Source organism: Pteropus vampyrus, unplaced genomic scaffold, assembly GCF_000151845.1.
Source record: "Pteropus vampyrus isolate Shadow unplaced genomic scaffold, Pvam_2.0 Scaffold1, whole genome shotgun sequence".
In the NCBI taxonomy this organism is placed as follows: domain Eukaryota; kingdom Metazoa; phylum Chordata; class Mammalia; order Chiroptera; family Pteropodidae; genus Pteropus; species Pteropus vampyrus.
The window spans coordinates 12596781-12616175 of record NW_011888782.1 but is presented as its reverse complement, the minus strand read 5'-3'; the positions used below and the strand labels follow the sequence as shown (position 1 = coordinate 12616175).

At 38.2% G+C, this 19395-nt stretch overlaps 1 protein-coding gene and 1 non-coding gene across 2 annotated transcripts in view; one reads left to right on the top strand and one right to left on the bottom strand.

Annotated features, from left to right (window-relative positions):
* Nucleotides 1-19395, top strand: part of NEK10 (NIMA related kinase 10) — a 191568-nt gene that overhangs the window by 108206 nt on the left and 63967 nt on the right. Inside the window, exons 24-25 of the mRNA XM_023528263.1 lie at nucleotides 11379-11508; nucleotides 12056-12126. Of these exons, the coding sequence (XP_023384031.1) occupies nucleotides 11379-11508; nucleotides 12056-12126 (201 nt within the window). The remainder of the gene's footprint in view (nucleotides 1-11378; nucleotides 11509-12055; nucleotides 12127-19395) is intronic.
* On the bottom strand, nucleotides 7053-7159 carry LOC111737021. The gene has a single exon (XR_002779330.1). It is a non-coding gene; the product is annotated as a U6 spliceosomal RNA (small nuclear RNA).

Sequence of the window (19395 nt, the reverse complement as noted above, 5' to 3'; positions counted from 1 at the left end):
TGAGTAGAAACTGTCCTAATTTTGCACATAATATTGATTCTGTCCTCAATGTTTAGGTATATTGGAAAATAAATTTAAGCTTTAGGTTTTAAGGTTTAAGTTTTAAAACTGCATATATATCTGTCATTAAGATGTTTTAAACCTTAATTGATGGACACAGCATTCCATTCCAGGATGGGAATAAATCTTACAAATCTCTCTTTCTTGTAGAGGTGAGAACATCAAGAACTCCAAAGGTCAAATGGCTACTTGATGCCAGAGAACGGTTAAATATTAACTCATAAGATATACTTTTTCTATTAAATAACTAATCTATTTTCTTCATAGTACTTAATAAACTTTTATTTATTTACCTATATGTTAGCTGTCTCCCTTAGTAGAAGGTGAACTCGATGAGGCCAGGGATTTTTTTGGTGTGCTTTGTTCATTGCTGTGTCCCCAACACCTACAACAGTGCTTGGTATATAGTTCATGGTCAGTACATATTTGTTGAATACATGAAAATATAACTAGATAAATACAGGCTGCAGTGCTTTTATAATTTGGTGTCAAGCTATTTGTTTCTGGTTTGGTAAGAGAAGTTTCCACCCAATAGGAAGAACTTGATCTATATGTTAAAGGATGGTATTCCTTGGGGATGACGGGAATGAACTTCCCCAAGGGGATAAAGGTTGCCATGAACCAGGAGCAAAGATCAGGAGGGAGATTGATTTGGGTGGAACAGGGGGAGAGTAGGCTGCCTCTGGTGTTTTGAGATCACACATACTTATCTCAAACTGGACCTGCTGGAAAAGACGACCCAGCAACACTGTTACTGCTATCAACTTTTGTCACCAAGGGTGGTAAAAGTCTTTGGCCTATTTGACTTTGGCTTGAATAGTCTAAAGGTCAAATATTTGTTTGGTTGTTTATTCACACCTCCTCAAGGTTCAGGAGTATGTTAGTCTCATCCTCATTACCATGTCCATTGTGCTGCCTGGTTTTTATCTAACTCACTTATCTAACCCACAATCCCCATGGAAGGTGACAGATTTCTCTATATAATAATAATGTCACTTTGCATTTGTATAGTGTTTAGTATTTTTTATGGCACTTGCACATACATTATCTCATGAACAGATTCTTAATAAATTGCACTGTCATTTAAAATGATCTGAAATCAATTGTGCCATCTGGGAAACATTCAATGATCCTAGTGGGGAGATGAAAATTGAGTCTAACTTGCATAAGACTGTGTCAGTCTAATCTTTTTACTCTCATACATATATGTGTGTGTGTGTGTGTGTATATAGGCTTCCCTAGCTTAAAGAAGTTTTGCATTAATCAATGAAATAATGGGTCAGTATTAGTTTTAAGAGTCATCTATCACTCGTACATGGAAAGTGTATTGATAACTCCTCCAACCAGAGTATCTTCTCACACTCTAGTTCATAAAACATTACTTAGGGGTCTGAATCACACATCTCCTGAAACCCAATCCACAGGAGGCAGGTGACCCAGTAGGAAGGTTTAGCATCTAGAAACCAGTCATGGCCCACCTTGACCTATGGAATTAATGAGGCTATTCTGATGCATCATAGTCCAGTTTATTTATTATTTAACTAAAATGTTCACAGATAATATATGCTCATGGCTGCAAAAATTTGGCCCGGTCTTAACATTTTATATATTCATATGTATTTCATACTTTAAGATGCTGCTTATATTTAAGTGAACTTTCTAATCATTGATTTTATTGGTGTTAAAACAAGTTAATACGTCTCTTGAAGGGAAATGTGATGCTTTTAGAAAAATGTCCCAAATGTCCCATATAAATATACTGCTATCATTATTTTTTCTAAAGTAAGTGCAGAAAACCATATTTAATGCTTAACTAGCTTTTCATGTGCCTTTCTATAAGAAGGATGACTAGAGCACTAACAAAATACATTATGCCAATAACATTGCAACTAGGATAAAATACAGGATGCCCAATGGAATTTGAATTTCAGATAACGGAGTTTTTCAGTTTGTCTCAAATATTGTATTTTTTTTTTTTTTTAGTATAAATATATCCCAGATGTTGCAGTTTTCTAGTAATTGAAATTTAACTGGGTGTCCTGGATTTTTATTGGCTAAAGCTACCAACTCTAATAGTAACGTAGGTCCAGGCAGGCTCTAAAATTCATTTTAAAGATGTGGGCAGTTTCCTTCAGTGGCATAGTATGTTATTTCATGGCTCTTGAGTGTGTCATCTAATTCTCTTTCCCCTCTGTAAGAACTTTGTGTTTAGAACAAACTTAGAGCTGTTTAGATATCAAATCTTTTAAATTATCTGCTTAATGACAGCGGGCATCTGTGAATATTTCTGTGGTGCCAGAATATTTCAGAATCTCTGAAGATGAGGCTTTAAGAGACGATTGACATCCAGAATGGCATTACACCTTAGATATCTTTAATTGTGGAGCTCATGGGCATGAATGAATGTATTCCAAATTGATGTAGTTTCTTCCCGCCTACTTGCTCCCCTTGTATCTATGTTGATGATACTGATATCCACCCTGTCATCCAAGCTAGATGCTTGGGAGCCTGGAAGATGAGGGAGTCTTCCCTTTTCTTTACCTTCCTCCCCACCAGCAATCAGTCCTGTGAATTTTCTCTCCTCTCCATATTTTTTTCGGCCACTGCATTAGTGGAGACTCACCTTGCCTTTTTGTCTCTCCTCCAGCTCAATCCCTTCACACCTCCATAGTGGAGAACACAGCCGGGCTAGTCACAATGCCCTTTAACTTCTGTAGCTAGAGTGGACCAGACCATATTCCGTCAGTGCCGTTTGGTACTTATAATAAGTAGGGCCTCATAGAAGATCAGAACATGGATGGATCTTGCAGCTACATTCATCATTCTGCTTAGAGTCCTTTTTGTTAAGTTCTGCTCATCTCACTGAGTATCTAGATATCATATTGCTCACTCTCCTCCAGAAAATGCACCGAGCCACTTATTTCCGAGTCCTTTCAAGTTCCCTCATCCCATTTAATTCTCATTAATTTCCGTTCCCACCATAGTAATATATTTTACCATAACCATGTAGTGACAGGCGCTCAGACAGACACACACACACACACACCCATGCACACGCGTTAGGTGCATGTATGTGTTTTAGCCATCCTATATTGCTAAATGCTCTACATCGAATCATTTCAAGATATGGAATAATATGCTTTTCAGTCTAAAAAAACCTATTTTTTAAGGCATTTTATTTTATTTTATTATTAATTTCATGTATATAGTACATTCGCTATAGACATGTATATATTTTATGAAATGACCCTCCTGATTATTCTATCACCCATCTACAAACTGTAGTTATTGGCATATAGATTTAGTTACATCACTTCAGGTCAGACTTTTATCCTCATAAATTCATCTGGACTTTTGCCTCCTTGATTGAGCAAATGATAGACCTTGTGTTCTCAGACAGATGGTTTATAGTCTATCAAAATTTACATTTTTGTTTCTTTTTCAGGTAACAATGATAAGTTAGTTCTCTTTCTCCTTTTTTGTTTAAGGCAGTCTAGGGAAATGAGAGTTTGATAGCCAGAACCTGAGAACTAAATATACTTTTTAATAGACTCAGAATTAATATACTGCAGTGGAATGCAAAAATTTTTTTTCTATCTTTACTCATTGAAACAAATATTATTGGATGGATCGTTTCAATGAGAAACTTGTCTCTAAACGTTTAGTCTTCACTATGTCCTAAATTCCTCAAGATTCTTTAATTGGTATTTTCTAACATTTGCTGAGTAAAATAATTTTTTACGGTGTCTTCAAATGCCACTTCCAAGATGCTACATCATTAGATTGCCAATGAGACACTTTTCAATGATAATTTTTTTATTTCTCTCAAAGTTTTAATTTCTTCAATTTCGCATACCCTTTGACAGATGCTTCAGCCCTAGTATTTCTTTCTGCTCATTAGTGCTATATATATATATGCTTGTTCTTATGACTTCCCAGCTGGCAAATATTACAATTTTATGTTCTCTGGAAAGTATTAACATTTGGAAGGTTAAGTTTAACTGTGGGTCACTAGTATGAAAATGGGAACACACCAGGAATTACTGAAGTGGCAGATGCCATGGAATCATTGAATCTTGACATTAGAAAGGTTCAGTAGCCGGCTGAGTCTCTCAGATTAAGAAAAAGCTCACCTACATACGCGTGGACACACACATGCACATATACACACATATTTAAAAGTCAAAGGAGTACTTGAAGTGTATAGTAGCAAAGGAGAAGGTAGAAAAATGAAAAGAAATATTCACCTCAGGAGATATTGTGGAGACAAAGACAGTCTCTGTCACACCACCAATTATGAAGAAAGCAGGCCCTGGGGTTGAAGACACCACCCTGGAGCTGACTCTCTCCCTGGTGCAGCAGCCCTGGCCTTTGTCTGCAGAGATGCCTCAGCCCCTTTGAGACACCTCAAAAACAGCCCTAGAAATTTGAGAGAATGCGAGGGTTGTTAACATCAGATGAGGTCTCAGCCTAATTTGTTAAACAGGCAAATAATTCACAGAGCACAGTGCTAACTCTAATTATAACTAAGAATAAGTGATCTGTGACAGAGCCCACTCATGGGTGAGGCACCCTGTGTGGCCTGAAGGACATGTGGATGGAGATTGGATCTGGGAATTGTCTGCATATGGTTTTAATGGAATCTTTGGTGTGAATGGAGTTATCCAAGGCCAGAGTGAAGGGTGAGAAGAAAAGCATTATTTAACAGATGGAGGAAGGAAAGAAACACCATTATATGGGATGTGAGGGCGGAAGGGACCCCCCCTTTCTAATATTGCAACCTGCCTCCCCACATCCATTCCCGACATCCCTTAACTTAAATTTTCTATTTTCTGTAGCACTTATCACCTACTAAAATACCATATAATTTACTTTTTAATCGTTTTGTTGTGGTTTGTTTCCTATTTTCTCTGCTCCCTATTTCTTACTAGAAGATAAACTCCATGAGGACAGGTGATTTGTCTGTTGGTATATTCTAAGCAGGTAGATGGTGCCTGATACTTTGCAGGTGCTTAATAAAAATGTATTGAATGAATGAAAAATATAGCAATGTATCAAGAAGTAAGTCATAGTCATGGGCGTCAAAAACTGCAAGAAAGTAAAGCAAATGAAGTAATTAGTAATCCGTTGGTGTTCTAAGGAGGAGCCATTTTAATGGTTTGATGGGAATAGATGCTGGACTGCACTGGGGTTAAAGAATGAATCATAGATGGAGAAGTGGAAGGGGCCAACAGATATCACTCTTTCAAGAGACACTGCTTAGAAATGAAGAAAAGAATGGTACTTATAGGAGGATTTGGGGCCAAGGGAGGGTTTGACATTATATGTTATTGTTGTTTTTAATGGATGAGACTCACAGGGCAATGACAGAGCGTGATCTGGTCCTTGGACATGGTGAAGGATCAGGTTTACATTATGAGAAGGTCACTTTAGTGGCCGTTGAGTGTGTGGCCTGGAGCAAGAGAGAGTGGGCAAGGGCCCAGCTGGGCCGCTGCTGCAGAAAGGCTGGGAACACTTTTGGCCCTAGCATTTCCCTGGGTCTCTTTTCCACTGGCTGTAAGTGACCACCGTTTCACCTCTTTCACCTAACTCTTCCGCTTTACCTCTGGAATCCATCTGAGATCAGCAGTCTCCTCTTAATCTCTTCTCTGAAACTTTACCTCCTGGCTTTAGGTAAAACCTGGCTGTCCCCTGCAGGTACTATCTCTCCCACTGCCCCTTCAGCTCTCTCACCCCCGGAGCCTGGAGGGGTTTTATATCCTCCCTTTCTCCCACATCTTCAACCTCTCCTTCTCTGCTGGATTCTTTACATGGACATTCAACCTCTTACGGAATTAGAATATGAAAGAAAACCCGAGTTCTCATATTCCTATTTGGCTCCTTCCCAGATACTTCCCTATCTCTGTACTTCTTTATAGCCAAAGTTTTCGTGAGTTATTTTTATTTGATAAACTGTCAAATAAAAAAAATAACATGTCCAGACTTAGATAAGCAGAGACTTTATTGGAAGGAATTATTGCAAGAGGAGGAAGACGATTGGGAAAGGCTCCCTGCCCCACTCCCACCCCAAGATTTAAAAGCATCTCAAAGGTCAGGCTGAAAAGGGCTTTTTCTTTATAAGGTGGAGTGAACAAAGCCAGAAAGAACCGTGTGGGCAAGTGGGATGAAGGGGATGAATGGGCGGAGGTTGAGGGTATGATGTACCCTGAAGCCAGCCTGTTCTCAGGAGGGGCTGATAAGGGAGTGCAGTACACTGGCTCAGGCTATGGGTCGACCTAAGTTTAGGCTGTTTCGGTCACCCTCATGGCTCTCTATACTGACCACCCCCAATATACTGTGTCCAGCCCAGAGTTCTTGTGAACCCTAGATCTAGATATTCAATGTAAAATGTCTCTGACATATCCCCATCATTGTGAATTTTTCTTTTCTTTTTTTCTTTGAATACTAACTTCCTGGCACTGTAAGATGCTCCAGGCTCATATAAAATATTTCTTGCCCCAGTCCTAGAATCAGTCATTTCTCCAAGGACTCCTGATTCTTTTTATTGGAGAGTAGTGTCAAAAACCAAGCTCTGGTGCTAAGTGTGCTTATTGCTCCTGGAGTGTAATCATTTCTAGGTCTTTTCAGCTGACAGAGCAATGAGATATATGTGCATACTAACCTGGGTATATATACATATCTGTAGATATTTCTATATGTAATCGTCCATAGCAATATTAAGCTAAACATTGGTTCATTCTATTGTCTCTAACTCTAACCTATTGCCCCATCATAGAGCACCCCAACGCCTTTCCTTGCTTATCTGTAACCTTTCAGTCCAACAGTGAGAACCTGGCTTTTGCCATCTGCCATCCATTTACTTAATTGTTCAATTCCAGTATGCACGAGTAGCAGTAGCAGAATCATTAATCTTTACCACTATGGGAAACAATTTTATAAATTAGATTATAGTCCTCATGTATAGTAGCTTTTGCCTGTCATCCTACTGCCTCCAAAATATGGACTGCTTCACACATTTTCATGTCATCCTTGTGCAGAGGTCATGCTAATCTGCACTGTATCATTCTAATTTTAGTATATGTGCTGACAAAATGAGCGCAATAATCAAACTTTTAACAAAGATGATATGACCACTGCCATCTCACTTTATTCACTTTGTTATATTTAAAGAAGAGAAATCCCCCTCTTATCTTTTATAAATCATCATATTATTGAATTAATATGTTATTCATAAATTAGCAAGATGCTCCTATTTTAAAATGTTTTGAAAAACATCGAGAGTCAGTATTTTCCTTGTTTACCTCATTTAGTGTGTAAATAAGGATAGTTGGCAATTAGCAACTTGATGGTTTATAAATCAGTGAATGACTACTGATGGAATTTTAAAATTTAAACAGTTTGCTTTTAAAAAAATTAAAAATTAGGTTAAGCATTCTCTTTTCCTCATCTTTCTTCTACCTTATTTTCACCATCAATTTGTAAATGTATCTCTATAAAGTTGAGGTAGTGCTTAGATAAATTTTAGTCTTGCCTCCTCTCAAAGGCTGCTGATTTTGAATTATGTTTACTTATTTATTGAAATATTGTATTGAATTATGTTTATTCATTGAAATATTTATAGTAAATATGCATTGTTTCTTGCCATCTACCTGATTCTATACTACTTCTGGCTTCCTAAAAAATTATTTTGAACTTCATTGACATATTATTGACAATTAAAAATTATATGTATTTGAGGTGTTTGGTGCAATGTTTTGATATACACACGAATTGTGAAATAATTACAACAATCAAGCTAATTAACATATTCATTATTTCACATAATTACCTTTTCTTTTTTGTGATGAGAATGCTTGTGATGTACTCTCAGTAAATTTCAGCTATACAATGCATTATTATTAACTGTAGTTACCATGTACATTAAGTCAGCATAATAAGTAAAAAATATCTTTTTATTGAAGTATAACAAACACATTTAATTATAGATGTTTTAATTTTTCCCAGAAGACCCCTAATTTTGTTAAATATTAGATAAATTATGCTCTATTTTACGATTAAAAGATTTTAGATGACCAAATTATATAGGAATAACCATTTTTTAAAATACAGAATTATTTTTTGGTTTGAGAAAAATAAAATCCATTTTAAATTGTGTGTGTGTGTGTGTGTATGTGTGTGTGTATACTCTTTAACTTCTTTCTCTTAAACGAAACATTGCTAGCTGTAACTCTATTTCTCTAAATATGGTTGGGCTCATTCTAAGTGGAGAAATTGGAAATTGTTACAAGGCAGCAAATTATTTTACAATGGTTTTATAAACAATAGTCTTTAAAAAATAACATATGATGTTTGCAAGTTGTGATTGAATCGACGACTTCGGCCTAATTCCTCAAAGGCTAGATTCTTTTCGAAAATGAAAAACACATAAGTAGGTTTCTCATAGAAACCGTATTAATTTTCTAGGGCTGCCATGAAAAATTCCACAGACTGGGTGGCTTAAAAACAGAAATTTATTTTCTCACAGTTCTCAAGGCTGAACGTCCAGGACCAAGATGTTGGCAGATGTGGTTTCCTTTGGGGCTTCTGTGCTCGGCTTGCAGATGGCCGTCTTCTTGCTGCCTCTTCACGTGGTGGTTCTGTGTACACACACTCCAGGTGTCTTTTCCTCTTGTACAGATACCTGTCATATCTGATTAGGGCCCACTCTAACGGAGCATCGTAATTTAATCATTCCTTACAGAGCTTTCCCTAAATATGGTTACATTCTGAAGTCCTGGGGATTGAGACTTCAACACATGAAATATGCAAGGACACATCAGATTCTCTTTTATTGTTGTCATTGCTTTTAGTTGTAATTATGAAACTCTTAGCTTAGAGGATAATTGAAGTTTGATCCCAGAAGCAGAGTGATAGCTAGTAACTGTGTTGTCCTTTATTCCTTTTTGTTATTCTCTTCCGGAGAAGTGATTCTGTCATTTTCAAGGATATGTGGACAGCTTTGAGAATCTGATGAAAGTTATATATCAGTTTACTATGACAAATCACCTCAAAACTTAGTGGCTTAATACAGTAATCTTTTTGTTTTTCTCAGTACACTGTGTGCTGGCAAATTGGGATGGTCCCAGCTGGGATTGTTGATCAGAGTGTTGGCTGGGCTCACCTGTGCATTGTGGTCCTTGGTTTTCAGTGGCTTCACTCACAGGTCTGGTGGTTGGCTGCCTGTGGATAGAGGTGGCAGCAGTAATTGGGCCATACGTTCCTCACCATCCAGCAGGCAAGCCTGGACGCAGTCACTGGTTGTGTTCATAGGGTTTTCAAGAGCAGAAAGAGAGAGTGAGCCCCAAAGAGTAAGTGCTTTCCACGTCTCTCCTTATATCACTCTTGCTGATGTCTCCTTGGCCAAAGTGAGTCATGTGGTCAAACCCAGATTCCAGAGGTAATTGAGCCCATTTCTTGATGTGAGGTGCTGCAAAGCCACATTGCAAAAGGGCACACCTGTGGGAAGGAGAGGAGTTTATGGTCTCTAGTGAGAAGGAAGAGGAGATGTAATGATGAGGTAAATAAACTGAGTAAACTCTGTTTTTACAAGTGTTTCTCCCCACACTGAGTAATTATCTTCTGAGAAAAAATTAAGGCTGTCCTCCAAAGAAGTACAGATGCTGGCTATTGAAAGTGAGCACACCAGGAACAGGAAATGGAATAGAGATCTGCAGGGCTCTGGGTGGAATACACAGAGGATCTGCTTCACGAGCTTTGGGAAATATGAAACAAATCTTCTGAGTAGATGAAAACATGAGAAATTTATCTGTGGAGAGCCAAGGACATTTGTTTTCTCTGGAGGATATTATCTCTTGTGAAGGCGCTTTTTAAATGAGAGGAGTCGATTGGGTTTCAACAGGGGACATGTTTTTTTTTAAACTTAGGACTAGAAGAGCCCTGACAATTCCACCCCAAATTCTTTCATTGTCATATTATCGAACTCAACACTAAGTATGAAAATGCTTAACTGAGAGATCTAGAAATCACCTTCCTCTGCAAATACATAATGTATAAACCAGGAATTCTTCATAATCTCATAAGAATAGCAACTCCTTGGTTATTCTTAACAGTCAATACCAATTATACCTACTCTCTTCTGTTACTGATTCATCAGTTCTTTTTATATCTTACTGTCCAAGTTAACCATTAATTCCCATGTCATTAATTTAGAGGCCTGAGCACAGTCCTAACTACACACCATAGAAATGAATTCTCAAACTACTGAATTTGGGGTGTGTGGATGTTGGGTGCTTTTACACATTGCTGAGTTTATTAGTCCAAAATATTAAAGGTGACGACGCTCTCCTCCACATTAAAAAACAAAAACAGAAAACCATTCCAAACTTTTCCCTCACAGTTAAACTGCATTGAAAGGCTGACAACGTTCTTGTCCAGACTGGAAATACAATTTCAGGGAAGACGAATATGAAGGATATTGTTATTTCCTGCAACATATTTAAATATGATCTTTCCCATACTTTATAAGTTAGAGTTGAATAGCAAAAGAAAGTACTGTATCAGTCAGTTTTTCTCATAATAATGCTGCATCAGAAACCACCACAAAATCTCAGTGACATTCAACAATAGGCATTTATTGTCAGACTCACAGGTCTCTGTGTCTTCTGGACTGGTTCTCCTTTAGGCTGCAGGTTTATGGGTTGTATGAGGGCAGATCTGCCTTTTGTGTCTTATTATGGGCCCCAGCTGGAGCGGGGGCAGCCCCTCCCTGCCACATGTTCTTCTGTTGGTAATGGACAGATGCTCATAGAGGAACAAATGGAAGCACTCAAAACTTGTTAAGACTGAAGCCCTGATCTTGTGCACTGTCCATTCCACATTCCATTGGCCAAAGCAAGAAAACACAATCACAACCAAACGCAGGAGTGGGCAACAAATACTGCCCACTAAGAGGCAAGAGACAAGAGTAAGATGTCCAAAATCTCCAGAATAGTAAAGAATTCAGACCAACGATTCCATCCAGCACTGAGTGGTGGTTGTTTTTGGAAACAAAAACTTCCTGGGACACTTAATAGACAATGTTTAATATGGCTCATTGATATTTAAGGGTTAAACTGGAATTACTTAATTATGCTTCTTGATTCATCTGAGTCTGGGAGAATTCAAAGATACTTTTTAATATGTTTACTTGAAATAGTGATAAAGAGTTTCAATTTTTTTTCTTACATCTCTAACTATAGCTTGAAAATTGGACTTCTTTTTGTGTGTGCTGAGCTCTTCTCTTCTTTTTAGTGTCTGTTAACATCCTTATTTTTATTCAGCCCCGAGGTACTGAAGAGTGAGCCTTATGGGGAGAAGGCTGACGTCTGGGCAGCAGGCTGCATTCTTTATCAGATGGCCACTCTGAATCCTCCCTTCTATAGCACCAACATGCTCTCCCTGGCTACAAAAGTAAGCGACCTTGGGATCCAAACGGTCTCGCTAAAAACGCCATTCTTTTTCTTCTTAAATAGAACTTTTGTGATTTTAATAAAACTGTCAATGAAAGGCAGGCATTATTTTATTAACTGCATGATCCAGTTTATTTATTTTTTTTGCCTTTTTCTAAACCTACATCATGTGCTATGGCACATATTCTCCTATAATTGTCTTCATTTATCGTGGAAAGTTATAAAATTTAATTATCGTTAAAAATAAATATAACAAATTACTTTTGGTCTGTTATTCTTAATTGCTACTTGGACTAGCCACAATCCAGCATATTGTATTATCTTACACAGGTTAATGTTAGCCCAGCTTGAAAAATCCAATGCCAAGTCCAAGAACTGTTTAATTCATGTTAGGTTGTTATTCATTGGGATGATTTTGTTTCTGATTCAAATTCGTGCACAAAGTTACAATGCTTATAGTGTAACTCTCATGTTGTGGCCAAGTAGTGCTGCTCAAAGATATCAATGGCCCCTTTACTTCCATCAATCCACTCTCATTTGCTTTGCAGATAGTGGAGGCGGTATATGAACCAGTGCCGGAAGGCATCTACTCTGAAAAAGTGACAGATACCATCAGCAGGTAATTAGTCTCACAATTTTGAACATACAGAGATTATTAAGGAATACCTCACATCTACAAAACTCCATTATGTAAATATTCATGAAGGGAAAGGGCTCCAAAATAATCCAAACCTAGAAAATGTTTGCACATCACCAGTAATAGTGACCATTTGGAAGCCAGGAAATGTCCAAGAGGAAGTAGTACTTGAAATATTATGCAACTATTAGAATGATGGTTATGAAGGCTCTGTATCAACCTGTAAAAGACATCTGATATGAAAATTAATACAACAGGATGTAAAGCTGTTTATAACTATGACGAAAACCTTAAAAATATGCATGAATGTGGAAAAAGGCTGGACAAGAACATATGAAACTGAACAAGGTCATGTTCGATGATAAAATTGTAAGCATTTTTCATTTCTATTTTTAAATCAGTAGTTATGTTGTATGATAAATTTTTAAAGAAAGTCAGAAAAGCATTTTCTAGCTACATATTAGGCGTTTCATGAAAGTCATCATCCCCTCACAAAGTTCTGACCCCGCAGGTCTTGTCCTGGCTGACTTCTCACCCCACGCCCTCCCAACCTTCCCTCTTTTCCCTCCCTGCAGGCACACGAGCTCCCCGTTCATCTTGGCACGCACCTCCCTCTGGACCTTCGTTCTGCCTTATCAAGCCCATGGCACCCATCACCCTAACATGTCATACATGTGCACACAGATTTGTTTATTGTCTCTCTCTTCTCACCAGAATGAAAACTCCACAAGAGCAGAGGATTCTCCCATTTAGCTCATAGCTGCTCAGTGCCCGGAGTAGTACCTGACATGAAGCAGACCCTTAGCAGATACTGGTTGTATGAATGAATGACTCTCATTTATCTGACTGATTGTTGTTTCTGGACCATTTTATGCACTTAAGTTGGCCCAACATTACTTCTCTGCCCCCATTGAGCTGAGTCAAATCCCCATTATTATAATGGAAACCCTAGAGTCACCCCAGGTAGACTCTTTCTCCATCCCCCTGCCTAGTTCCCTTAAAACTCAGTTCTGTATTTGTCCTAGCACCGAGCACCCTCTCTGATGGGTTGGTATAGACATAGTGCTGTGGCCGTGCCTCTTTCCCTTTGGGTTCTCCTCTCAGTCCATTGTTTTGTACTAATAGGTACTCCTCACGTTTGTGTAATTATATCTGTAATCTTTCTTTGTTTAGCACAAGGCTGCCATACTGTACTAAGAGCCTCACACCCAGCTGGGGCTGTTTCACTAACTGCAGACTCTAAACAAACAATTTGACCATTTTCTGCATCTCTGTTTTCTTATTCAGTAAAATGGGGATTCTGATAGTACCACCTTCATCAGGCTGGTGTAATAATGATACAAAGTAACATATGCAGAACACTTAGCAAGGGGCTTGGCACACATGGTAAAACTTGAGTGAAGTTGGCATTTATCATTGTTAATATTATGGGAAATGAGCTGAAACCCCATTCTAAATCATCTGAATGCTGCATATACTGAATCATGCCTTGTTGCTAATGAATCCAGACAAATGTATTTAAACTGCTCATCTCCACGATTTGTTTTTGTTCTCTACTATTTGTTTTCTGCGAACGGCCTTAAAAATTCAAGAAGTCTTCAGAGATGTCAAGAGTACCAGATTTAGTCATTTAATTTCTCCTTTACATAGGTATTTGATTGCCTCAAAGAGCAGGGGAGGCGTAGTACAGAGAAAAAGAACAGACACGTTATTCTGCTTTTGTGGCACCAGGCAAACAGGACCATAATTTGCGTGTGACAGGCGCCATGCTATTGGTATCCATGGCTCCAGGGGCTAAGAGACTAGTGGCAGTCAGATATCAACATTCATCATGTAAAGGTTAAGAACATCAATAGGTTCGGGAATCCACTGGATTCTAATTCCTACTCTTCCACTCACCTTAACATTCTCAGGCCCCACTTTTCTCATTTGTGGTGTATGGGTCGCAATAGTAACTACTCACGGGCTTGTTTTAAAGCCTAAATAAGATAATGCTTCTGATGCTCTTAGCACAGGACCCAGCATGTAGTGAGCCCTCAATAAAACTAGGTATTGTTATTAATAATATTATTATTTATGGAATTAAGTATATGAAATGCATTATGAGAAATTTGATGAAGGATGGGAAAGAGAGCCAAAAGAGATTAACAGAAGGACTTTGCCTAGTCTGGGGATTTGGGAAAGTTTCTATGGAAAAGGACATGCAGTCTGAGACCTGCAGAGTTACTAATTCTCAGATAGTAAACAGAGTGGAGTAAACATTTCATAGACCGGCATCTGTGAAGGCTTTCCTGAGGGAAAGAGCTTGTTAGTTTGAGGAACTAAGAGAAATTGGTGATGTACCATGTTAAGTAAGGGAGAGAATAGCCAGAAAATGAACAGGGCCTGGGGAGGCCGATGCGGGCAGATCGACCAAGTCCTATAGGCCACATAGAGAGTTTTGAACTTTTATCTCAAGTAAGGAGGAGAGGATTAAAAGCCCATTAACAGGCTGGGACATGGTGAAAATATCCTCTTTAACAAAGACCATGATGGCTGCTCTGTGGAGAATAGACTGGAGAGAATGAGGGTGGGAGGGAGAAGGAGGTTCAGTTGTTCACTGAAAGATAATGGAGGCTTTGACAGGAGTGGTGTTGGTGTTGATGGAGAGAAGTGGGGTTGTTTTCACTGTGTGTTGGAAGTTGAGTCAACAAATTTTGGGGTACTATTGTAAAATGATTAAAAAATGCTTCAGTTAACTGGGAAAATGGAATGGCATTGAAAATTTGAAAACAATTAGATTTATTCTGTGGAACGTCAGAAAATGGAGCCAAGACCACGGAGTAGAAGTTCTGAGAAGGCCAAGGTCAGCTCACCGTGAGGAAGTGTATGTCAGACTTAGAGAGGTATACAGTGGAGCAGGCTGCTAGATGGGTAGTGAATTCCCTGTCACCAGAATGTTTAAGAGGATGAATGATCACTCTTAGGGGACTCTAGATGAAATGTTTCCGAGGATACTTTTTATTCAAAATCATAAGATGCCATAATAAGTAAGAACTGACAATTTTATAACTGACTATAAATTAAGATTGCAGTGTGCATTCTGTAACAGATGTTGTTTTCATTTAAAGTGATTCAAGACTTATTGTCTGGGTTCACATCACAAATAAAGTTTTATCTTTAGAAAATTTGACATAAAAAATACTAAAATCTGTCATGAGTTGCATGCAATTGCATGTTTAATTTTCTTTGGATTTTTAGTCTTTAAAAATTAAGTTTCAAAAGAATTAGGGAACAAGTTCCATTTCCTGTTTTCTTTAGGAAATTGATATAAGAGATGCACTAAGGCAAAAGTGTTCTTAATGACCGCTCATGATTCAGCACACCAGACTCACGGTCAGTCACTAGTAATGAGGTAGAGCTTTTGAAATGTAAGACAACCATTGATGGAAAAGCTCACTAGACGCATCCTTAATTTTAAACTAGGCATTGTTTCTAATCACATATGTCTTCTTTCTTCATCTGATGTACTATTTTCATTTTTACTGTTTACATCTTGTCAGGTAGAGCTCACATAGTTTGTATTTCTAATGGGCGGCATCTTTCCTTTTTCTGGTTTGTTCGTGAGGTGTACAAGCTCATTTTGTCACTGGAAACTTTCTTTCCTAACAGGCTTTTAAAATGAGAGAATATCTTAGCAACTCTGAAGAGCTTGGGGCAGAAAGTAAATACATTTTGTTACTCTGCCCAGTACCAGCATTACTATTTTTACCTTCCAGTACACTGTTAGGAGACTATTGTCTATTTACTTTTTTTTTTTTAAAAGAACATTTCCTATTATGCACAAAATATTCCAATTGCCTTATTTTTCTCTATCTATGCCTGGTTGCATAAGCTGGCTGGTGCTTTGTTTCAGAAGCAGTCATGAGACCAACGAAGTCAATGCTTTCAGCTACTTTTAAGGACAAGTGGATTCTTACATTTTCACCCCACTTTCAACTCTTCACTTCTTAAAACTTGAAATGAATACCATTGAACATTGTATTCCTCTAATTCTTTCCACCTGTCTCTCAGAAAAGAGTGGAGACAAAGTGGGTAGAGTGAGTGGAACATCCCGGATTTTTTTCTAGAACATGATTTTATGTTTATTTAATTAGAGAATCATTGAAGCATTCAGTTGCCCTTAAAAATAGTCATGGGCTATAGAGTACAGCATGGGGGATACAGCCAATAATATTGTAATAACTGTGTATGGTGCCATGTGGTTACCAGACTTATTGGAGGGATCACTTTGTAAATTATTTAAATGTCTAATCACTATGCTGTATACCTGAAACTAACAAAATAATATTGAATACCAATTCTAATTGAAAAATAAAAGATAAAGAAAAGCCATATGGTAAAAGAAAGAAAGAAAGAAAGAAAGAAAGAAAGAAAGAAAGAAAGAAAGAAAGAAAGAAAAGAAAGAAAGAAAGAAAGAAAGAAAGAAAGAAAGATAGAAAGGAAGAAAAAGAAAGCTGTAAAAAGAAAAAAGAATTTCTCTGAAATATCTAAGCAGGGAGACATTTCAAAACTGAGGAGAGATATTCCTGGGAGCCCAAAATTCTGCGGCCAAATATTTTGGGTTACGGACAGGTCAATTGTTAGATGTTAAGCTAAGTTGGTTCACTCATTTGTTCATTCGTTCTTTTGCTGAGTAGCTGTTAGGACTCAGATTCCATTTTCCATGCTGAGGAGAGATCATGGTGAAGGGGACACACCATGTCCCTCCCTTCAAAAAGTTTCCAGTTTCTAGTGGTAAAACAAACCATTACCCATTACAATAACTATAGTAGTATTAAGTACTCAAATATAGACAATGAAATGAGGACATATAAAAGGGGGGCAGTAAGTCTGTCTGAGGGTGGTCCAAGAAGTGTTTCTGTTGGTGACTTGGAAAAGAGCAGCATTCTGGCAAGCAGTTAAGGGATGTGGTTTGGGAAAGGGAAGATACCATCAGCAAAAAAATCTTCAAACAAATAAAGAAACAAACAAAAAACCAGATTCAAGTAGAAGGAATAAAATGAGCGAGGAATTGCGGGTCATAAGAGAGCCATGGGCTGTTTGGGGAAGCACAGGCAGGCGCATTTTTTGTGTTGCTTGGAGAGTGGAGCAAGAGGAGGTGAGGCTGTGGAGGGAGAGAAGAACCAGCTAAGGAAGAGCCCTATATGGCACAATGGAAATTTTAGTTTTGTCCTATGGGGCCATTGAGGGGCTACTGAGGAATTCTGAGCAGAGGAGTGATATAATCAGTTTGGGAATATTCTGGTAGCAGTTTGCAATATGGATCAGAGATGGGCAAGTGATGAGTGTGTCATTTAGGAGCAAGTGATGATGAAATAGGCCAATGGCCATGAGATTAGAGGGGAAGGATATGGATTCCAAAATTATTTAGGAGGCAGAAACCACAGGACTTGGTTGAGTGTTGGAGGGGAGGGAGGAGAAATAAAACTATGGATTTTCTTTATAATTTATTGAGCTTTTAAAATGTGTCAGCACTTTATAAGGATGGCTTCATTTAATCACCATACCAACTTGATGAGGTAGATTCTTTGATTATCCCATTTTATGGATGGGCATCTGGTTCTCATTTACTATAATATACATCTATATAATTTGTAAAATTATAGATGAAAAACTCGATTTAATTAGAACAACACTTAGCTTCTTTTGTGATTATGAGCAAAAGTAAGAAAGTTGAATACAAATATGTCGCTCCTACACAAGACTGACTTCATGTGTTTACAACCGATGCATAAAGCCTCTCTGCACTCAAAATAGTGCTGTGCTTGGGGTTTAAGCTCTACATTTGAGATCATGAACTTCTTAATTTTATCTTTGAATATGCATTTTGGAAGTGAAGTCTGAGGGGACAAGGAGCATGTGCGTTGGGGGCTTGAAACCTTAGCGCACCTTTGCCCTTCTCCCCTGTGCGGTGTGGCTGCAGGTGAGGGGAGAGGGTCAGGGTAGAGCACGTGTCCTGCTGCATCTTGGGGTGAGGCCAAGAAGAGGTCATCCCTGACCGGGCTGGCAGCACCATGCTGCGTTTGGTGCAAATTCAGAGGGGGCCTCTTGGCCACCTTTAAACCGGGTACCAATTATATCCTGCGGGCATGGAAGTCTCAACTCTTTGGGGTTCTGTCTACCATCATTTAGGACACTGGACTGTGGGAAGACAAGACTGACTTCCCCATTCCCTGCTTGGATCCCAGATTTTCATTTTGTATTAGGCACCCCACAAAATATATAGCTGGCCCCATCTCCTCAATCTCTTGCCTTACTTTCTATATAATAAATGTATAGACTGACCTTTGTTAAATATGAATTCAGAAGATACATAAGTGCTTGTTTTAAGCATAGTATAAGCCCACTGCCTTAGGATTTAAAAAAGTAGCATCGAGATAAAGAATGAAACGATAATGTCTCAAAATCAGGTTAAGATGTGTATTTTACTCATGATTAATAAACTCAATAAAAGAGAATAATTAGCATATTAACAAGTTAGAGTCTTATTTTGATTTCTGTTTTGAAAAATAATTGCAAGGAATAATTCTTAAATCTTGCCTGGAGACATCAGTATAGGAAAAAGTTGCACATGGGTTGCCAAATCAAATACAAGATGTGAAAACTAGATGTTTTTCTCAAAATTCAAGCAAGTTAAATTTTACTGAGAAGCACAGATGACTTCAGTGAAGTTAGAAATTTCGAATTTAAAGGTAGACAAAATATTATAGCGAGTGCCAGAAGTATTTAACTCATGTTAATGACAATTGGTTCCATGGGCATCTAACAGCCTTCTATTAGTGTTTAGCTGTGACGTGAACAATACCCTCTTTCGTAGGCTGATTGATATTTCCCACCTACGAAATCACAGAAAATATTACCATGCAATGTGTCAAATTAGCTACTTAAAAAAAAAAAAATTACTACAAACATCTTAAACCTCTAAGTAACTGGGCTGTATTTTATTTTTGTGACCTCACGTTTTGTAAGACACTCACTAATCAGGTTGTGTTGGTGTTGCCACTGTACAGCTGGAAAAGGCAAATAAACTCTGACCCTCTCTTCCCCCAAACCTTTCTTCCTTTTGGTGCACGAGGGGTGATCATCACGGCCTATATCATTGGTATCCCTCTTCGTTTCACTGACCAGTCAGTTGGCAGTGATTTTAGAAAATAACTAATTCATACAGGAGAAGATAACCCCATCCACCTATCCTGAGACCCGAGGAGC